Source organism: Cydia splendana, chromosome 20, assembly GCF_910591565.1.
Source record: "Cydia splendana chromosome 20, ilCydSple1.2, whole genome shotgun sequence".
Classification (NCBI taxonomy): Eukaryota; Metazoa; Arthropoda; class Insecta; order Lepidoptera; family Tortricidae; genus Cydia; species Cydia splendana.
Window position 1 is genome coordinate 7386977 of NC_085979.1, and position 8103 is coordinate 7395079.

General features: G+C 38.5%; 1 protein-coding gene across 1 annotated transcript; it reads right to left on the minus strand.

Annotated features, from left to right (window-relative positions):
• Positions 1-2357: 2357 nt before the first annotated feature.
• On the minus strand, positions 2358-6604 carry LOC134800918 (NF-kappa-B inhibitor-interacting Ras-like protein). Its single transcript, XM_063773449.1, has 3 exons — positions 6144-6604; positions 3539-3708; positions 2358-2744 (listed from the first exon to the last, which is right to left on the minus strand). Exons 1-3 carry the CDS (start codon positions 6364-6366, stop codon positions 2484-2486), a joined length of 654 nt encoding a protein of 217 aa, XP_063629519.1. The 5' UTR covers positions 6367-6604; the 3' UTR covers positions 2358-2483.
• Between the last annotated feature and the right edge of the window lie 1499 nt (positions 6605-8103).

Here is an 8103-nt window from a genome sequence, read left to right on the forward strand (position 1 = left end):
ACTGTAACAGTAATATTATAAGATAAAGGTTGCTTAGTCAACATCCCAATAGTTAACGGTCCGTAGCATAGCGTAGTCATCCCTCTCTATCCCTCTTCCATATTAGAGCGACAGTGACAGGACGTTTTATTCGCTACGTAGCGTAAACGATTAGCATGTTGGCTACACATTGTTCTATATTATGATATTCGAGTCTTTTAAATTCATAATTATTGTTAATCTCCTAACCTACAAATATTAATCATTATAACCTATGCCCCTATATTCCTTTTCCAATACTTAATGATTTTGATGAATAAATCAATATTTACAAAATTTATCATAAAGGGGCAAATTAAAGTTAAATAAATAATAAACTAGTGAGATTTCATAAGACAGCGGTTAAAGATATAGTCATAGTATAATTTTAACTAATAAAACCAAAAAATCCTAATAGGTACGATCACCTGCAATAATATGTTACTCTACGAAGGCCGCAAAAATATGTGACACGCTCTTATGACTCTACAAATAAGATCGTGTCAGATATTTTTGCGGTCTTCGTTGTGTAACATATTATTGCAGGTGATAGTGCCTACTAAATTGAAGCAATACCTTTAAAACCAATAAACAATTTGATCAACAAAAGTTCCACACAAAGTTTGGAAACATTATTTCTCAAAATCGCGTAGAGTTAGACCAAGAAAAGTCTGCAGCGATTTTGACAGCCCACGCAGTGCAAATGTTATTTTAAACGTCAAACTTCTATGAAATTATGACGTATAAATAACACTTGCACTGCGTGGGCTATCAAAATCGATGCAGACTTTTCTTGGTCGAACTCTATCAGCAAATACACAGTGTGTTACTAAACCCCCTTTTTTAAGATTTGAATTTTTCTAACCTCAAAAGTAGTGATAATTTCTTCCGAAATGCTAGGGTTCCTATAATATCTCGTCAGTCAGACACAATAATTCAGTACATAGTTTTAATTTTTGAGGAAAAATGTTACCATTATTTTTGAGATTCTAAAAATTCTAATCTGAAAAAAAAAAAGGGGTATTAACGTTTATCCATACACTTAAAGTATAGTCAGTTCAAAATCATCCTTTGTACACTTCTGTATAACCGATATGCTATACTAAATTCACAAAACACCGAAATATATAACGTAATAAAATCAAAATCGATTTATCCGTCTATGCGATTCAATGCCACAGACATTCGAACACCCTATCTTTTCGTAGGGGTATATTACATAAAGTGAAGAATAATTTACATATACATTACATACATATATGCACGATCACAAATTTAATCTCATATATTATATATTTAATTAAGTACAATTAAAATTATTCATGCTTTTTTAACTTGTAAAACAAATTCATAACTAGATGAAGTTTTGATGAATTTTTGGCAGGTTTTCAATTTCAACCAAAATATGTATTATTCGACTGTCGGGCAATTTCGAAAATAGACTCTGACATGACCGAGTTATGGGAGATTTACGGAATTACCTGACATTCGGAAATGATCTGGAATTACCCGAATACACCTTACATCACTCCTCTATCTATTCTGAGAATCACCCGCCAAAAATATAACATTTTTTTTAATAGTACCACACCAAGTGAGATTATTATTTCATTTCTCGAAGACGATTCATACTTATAACCGCGGATGTAACTATCATAAAGGGGCCCACTGATTAACGCATTCACTGCCAGGGGGCGTGGCCTAGGAACAAACTTATATGACGCTGAACGCACATGTGCGTTGGGGGCAGTGAATGTGTTAACAGTCCGCCGGACGGTATCGGCCTGTCTGTTAAAACAAAATTTTGATAGTTCCGAACAACTGACAGGCCTATACCGTCCGGCGGACTGTTAATCAGTGGGCCATTCTATTTCAGCTATCAATACATCGGCTACTACATTTTGTAATACTTACGCGTCTTCGTATTATGTTGTCTATAGTATGTACTAAGACATAATAAAAAAAAGAATCTCATCGTCTTAGTGAAATGAAATAATTCCACTCAAGATCAATGTAAACAGGTCACTTTCTATCAAATATTCTTTCATACATATACATACGTGTAGTGACAAATTAATAATTTGTCCATAATATGGATTATATTTTAACTATTGGCAATGGTATCATACGTTGGTTGGTTGGTTGGTCATCATACGTTGTCAAAAGTTGATTAACAGATTTAGCCTTACCCCCTTCAATGAATAAAAATTTACGGGCCTGATTTAGTCAAATTATATTTTATCCCTTTCTTAGAAATACATGTCTAAATGACAGATAAAGACATAAGACGATTCATAGCTAATTCAGGCCAGTAACGCGACACATCAAGTATCCTTGGTTACGAATCCTTGCTTTCTATGCAAACTTCCATATAAAGTGACTAGTTTCCATTGCTCTTAAGTGTAACACGGCCAAATGTCGCACTAAGGCTGATAACAAAATGGGCATAGATTAAAAATATAATGTTACATAGCATCACTCCTATTATTCTTTTGCGTCAACTTACTCAGCGTACTCAACTGTGGAAAAGCCGTTTTATTCTGCACCGGATTAAGTTTTGAGGTTAGAAATATGAAGGGTTCATACAAAGATGGCCGATCCATCGCGTTGACTTCAAAATGGCGGAGCTTCTCGCGCGAGCACCAGTTGGCCGCTTTGGAGCAGGTGTTCTCGAGGCTGTTGGGATCGTCCGGGCCTGTGCGGTTGCCTATTACTAGCATTACTACCTGCAAAGATATTATTTAAATTTCGCTATCTGACACCATAGAGAAATATGGTAAGAATAGAGTGCTTACTCCATTCATCAGTTTTGGTAGCAGTACTGATAATTCCGCTACAAGATGCTAGATGTCGTCTACGAAAATAATAGTCATTTTGGTACTAAAACTGATGTATGGAGTGAGCACTCTATGTATTTTTCCATAGTCTTCTCTTCCCAGAGTGACACAAGCCTACATCACAATAACATTGCCACTTTATATAGCGCTATCGCATATTATCATATAGCGCTGTCGTATGATGACGTAGGCTTGTGTCAGTCACGTGGTCGGAAGAGAGTACCAGGCGGAGTATATTATTATACCATGGTATTTCTCTCTCTATGCTGACACTAAAATGTAATGTTAACTTGCGTACCTAATCGTAGTGGTATTATACCTAAGGGCCGATACAGACAGACTGCAACCCGACTTTAATTTGTATTGGAACTTGGAACTACATGCTGAAACGTCGCCGGAGGCGGCGCGCGCGAGGCACGTCTACACTGGCCGTTTTGTGCGCGAGGAAATTGCCTCGCGCTCTGCGTGGACCCGGCTAATCGCAACATATTAAGCAACATTCGACCTAAACTTTTTTAGTTATAGTTTGTCAAAGGACTGTCTCATTTCAATCATATACAGAGAGAATCAGACTATCTTTGTCTGATAGTACTAGCACCCAAAAAAAAAGGATGAGTATATTGAGTATAGTTTTCCTGGTTCTTACTGACTGACAAATTGGTTTGACCAAGTATAATGCTAACCTCTTTCTTATCCTTATTTCTATCGATATCCTTCTTCAGATACATGAGCACATCGAGCGACTCGGGGCGGTTCGTGTCGTACACCATGACGTAGCCCTCTGCGAAGCCGAGGTAGTGCCGTTGCAGTACCTGGTTGGCTGTCAGCTGCAGCGTCGGGGATTGGGGTGGTCCTGTAATCAAATTATATGCCCAATAAAATACATATATAGTTATTGCTAGCTTCTACCTGCTACCATAGAGTAATATAAGTAAAGAAAGTGTGGTAACTCCACACAACAGTTTTCATACCAAAACGCGCGTTATTTCGTAGTCAACATCTAGCGTGAAGTAGCTGAATATATCAGTACTGCTAGTCGACAATAGATGTCGCGGCGAACAAAAACTCTAATGCTCAACACTTTTCAGCTAATATTATAACCTGATTTTTGTATTTGTATTTGTATAGCCTCTTCTTCTGAACTTTGAACTGTTTGCTTGCATTGATTTTTAAATGAAGTCTCGTAGTTCAGTGTGCCTGTTGGCAAAGGCCTCCTCCAACTCTTTCCAGTATTTCCTCTGCCTGGCCAGTCTTGTCCAGAATGGTCCTACAGTAGTTATTATTTCATCCTCCCATCGTTTGAGTTGTGAGCCTCTAGATCTTGACCCGTCTCTTGGGTGCCACATAAGGATTCTTTGGCTCCATTTTTCGTACTTGCGTACTTGCACCTTACTGTGTGGCCTGCCCACCTCCATTTCTGCAAGTCTATGTGGGTGAGGATGTCTCTAACTTTGGTTCTTTTTCTTACGTCGGCACTGCGACATTTGTCCTTTAATCCTTTAATAACCTGATTACTCGAAACTCTAATTTCAACTCCTTCTGCTTCTAATATTAGTCGTAAATTGTTTTAGTAAGTCATTTTTCATCAGTAGCGACACTTGTGCCATCTGGTGTCAAGTAGCGGGGTGTGTAATGTTTAATATAATTATAAAAAAACTATCATACATTTGTTATAACGCCATTTGATATATTATTATATGTTATAATGTAATTTTTATTATACGTTTCCTTTATTATATTGTGATTTCATCTAAACTGTCATTGATATAATGCCTAATGTAATATAATTTTCAAATAGTATATAGACATGATTTATAATGAATTTTTGTTATATTATATTCTTGTATAACGTAATACTTCATACAATTTTATCAAGTATAAATACATATATTGTATAACATTTTTTGTCATATTTAATTTACTGATAACGTAAATTTTTCATACTTTTTATAACTAGTACGCAGCCCTACTGATTTTGCTAGCTATTTTATTCTAGGGAGGTCGCAGTTCTAATTCTAACCTAACCTAACCAATTTTTTCACGGTTTTCGTTCTGCGGGGGCCGCAGTTCAAACCTAACCTAAACCACTTTTTTGCCAGAGTATTTTATTCTACGGAGGGTCAAAGTTCTAACCTAACCCTCCCTTTGTTAGGTGGTTATTCGTTTGTGCGGAGTCACAATTCCAACCTAACCTAACCCATTTATGTCATGTAACTATTATGCCACACAAATAATTATGTGATGTCACTTGTTATATTATAACAAATAATATGCTTTAGAGTATGTAATAATTATGACAAATATACATTGTCAGACAAAGTGTAAAGATACCTTATAACCATTATACCAATAATAACATTATGTATACCGTTAATTAGGTATGTCATTTATTACGTTATTCAAAATAATGATATATCAAACTATATTATATGAAAAGTAATTATAACAAATGTAATGCACCCCAAGTAGCGGTACTGATAGTTCTACTACTTGACGTTAGATGTCGACTACGAAATAACGCGCGTTTTGGTAAGAAAACTGATGTATGGAGTTACCACTCTTTCTTTACTTACTACTTTGTCTGTGTGGAATCATAATGATGATTAATAAAAAATATCTTGTGTCCTTCAGTGGACCTCAAACTATATCAATACAAAATTTTATCTAAATTTGTTCAGTGGTTGAAGCGACAAGAGGTAATAGACAGACATAGATACTTTCACAATTTATAATATTAGTGATGATATTCCAGATATTTTTGAATAATGATTAATAGCTAATTGAGGCTTATAGCTCGTTTATGAATAACACCCTATGTATGTAGCCGGAAATGTAACAAAAAGAAATAGGGTCATTGCGGCAGTTTACCCTCCGGTGCCTGTTTCCGTCCACTTGGCGTAGTTGCTACAAAGAATTGCATATCATTGGAATATGCAGGTATATATTCAAATTATACGCATTTCTTGAATATACATATAGGCGTATATTTAAATTATACGCAATTCTGTAGCAACTACGCCAATTGGACGGAAACTAAACTGATGCAATGACCCTATACAAGACACAATTCTGGACTTCATGTTCATGCATGTTGTACCATAACCACCACCCTTAGATAATGAAACATTCCAATCAGTGGCGGATTTGCCCTTAGGCCCAGTAGGCCCGGGCCTAGAGCGGCCAGATTGTAGGGGCGGCAGTCTATAGATGGGTGCTGAGAAAGGGGTGGCCAGTACTGCAAATCCGCCACTGATTCCAATTAGATACAAATCAAAAACGTGTAAAAACCTTTAAACTCGCCTGTAATCGGTGGCTCAAGACCCGCAGTATCGTAGAAACACACTCGCTCCTTCGTCCCGCGATCCGTCTCGATATTCGCTACATAAATATCCTCTATAGTCGGATAGAAATAAGTTTTTAAATTCACATTTCCGTATATCAACTGCTCGAGAACGGCAGTTTTACCGACACCTTTCATCCCGCAGATAACTACTTTACTAGTTTTACCCATTTTTCGAGTTAAATTATGGAAAAATTAAAGAAAAAATTGCCAGTTAGTGGTCCACGTAATACTTTCACTTTTCACATTGTTTAGAATCAGGTAAAGGTTTCGTAAGTTGTGGTTTTAAGTTGAATTACAATCCATATCGATTTAAAGAAAAAAATAATCGGTACAGAACTTGCATAAGTTTAAATTTTGGCTAAATAAATAAATAAACACTACTAAATGACGATTGAGCTTTGACGTCTCAGACGTCTTTGACAGTTGTTTGACACATTTTTTTTTTCAGTACAATCAGCATTCTTTTTTTTTTTTTTTTAATATATTATTAATTATATTTTCATTTTATATTAAGAAACAGATACAAAATATATAAATCATAGATCTAGCCCTAAATTAGCCTGTGGCATTGTTCCCAGGACGCCGGCCGCGTTCCCCCTCTGCACAGTGAGGCTGAGTTTTTGAGCAAGAAAAGGGGCAGCTCGTAGGTCGCCAGACACCCAGACTAGTTTGGTAGAAATTTCTTTTACTAGTTTTTTGGTGTCTGACGACCAGGGACCGAGAGTTTCAATTGCAAGTGCCGCAAATACATAATTCGGTTTCAAGAATGCGTATTTGCGACACTTGGTAATTTGGGCGTCGTCTGCTGCCGTCCCCGGCCTCCTGGCAGAGCCCAGGACGTGGGATGGGGCCAGCGTATCAACACATGTTACATCCCACGCCAGGGGCCGTCCCAGGAACCAGGGTACGAGCGAGCAGCCGTCGGGCCTTTTGCCATCCGCCGCAGATAAACCGACTGGCTCCAGGGTTGCTGGTATGGAGGCGGTACCGAGTGCTCTGCGGATTATGTCGTTTAGAGCCGTGTGTCTATAAAATCGGCCGGCGCTTGATTGGCAGTGGAGTCCGTGGTGCCCATAAGCGTCAACATGGTTTCCACAGCGGGAGCAAGCGTGTGGCTCGCAGGCTTTCAAACCTAGCCTGAGGCATACGGCTACGCGCAGTGACGCCGGGTCTAAAAGGGAACCAATGTTCCGCGAAGGCAGGGCGCGTAGCCAATGCCCTGACTCGGGTTCCGATACTGCCAGCAGTCTAGCACGGTCGCGGGGATTCGAGTTATTGTCCAAAAGGGATTTGTGGGTTGTTTTTATTTTTATCAGGTCCCAGGCTGCTTGGCTGGCTTTTTCGGTAGGTGGGCTCTCGCCGGGATTTCCAGCACTCCAAGTTGACTCTGCATCTGCCAAGCTCGCCACTACCACACCCGTGGGATTGGTGACATTAAGAATGCCACGGATGAGATGAGCGACGCTGTGGACAGACGAGAGAAAAGCGGGGAGAGCCAGATCGCCGGTAGAGCGGATACCCAGGCCACCATAATTAATAGGCAAAGTAGCCTGGGACCAGCTTTGAGGGCTGAAAGAGACATTTAGAATTTTACAAACCGAATTTTTTAATATATTGTCAATGGATGACGTGAGATTCGAGAATTTCCAAACGGGGCTGCAACGTAAAACGTATAAGAATTTTGGAGAAAATAAACACAGTCGTAAGATGTAAATAGCCATATGGGCGTTAATTTTGTATAATAAATCTGAACAGTTGTGAAAGTTATCTAATTTTGAATTTATTGCTAAAGGGATGGCGTCTTCGAAAATAGGGGCACCGAGTAATACGAGGGAATCTCGTGTAACAAAGGTGAAATTGGGGGCGACAGAGTTGAGACTTAGAGTCAAAGCAGCCCGGGCACTA

Coding starts and splice junctions, on each gene's coding strand:
- LOC134800918 (XM_063773449.1), bottom strand. CDS start 6,366: ATGGGTAAAACTAGTAAAGTAGTTATCTGCGGGATGAAAGGTGTCGGT. Junction 3,709..6,143: donor GATTACAGGCGAGTTTAAAG/GTTTTTACACGT, acceptor ATTTGATTACAG/GACCACCCCAATCCCCGACG. Junction 2,745..3,538: donor GAAATAAGGATAAGAAAGAG/GTTAGCATTATA, acceptor ATATCTTTGCAG/GTAGTAATGCTAGTAATAGG.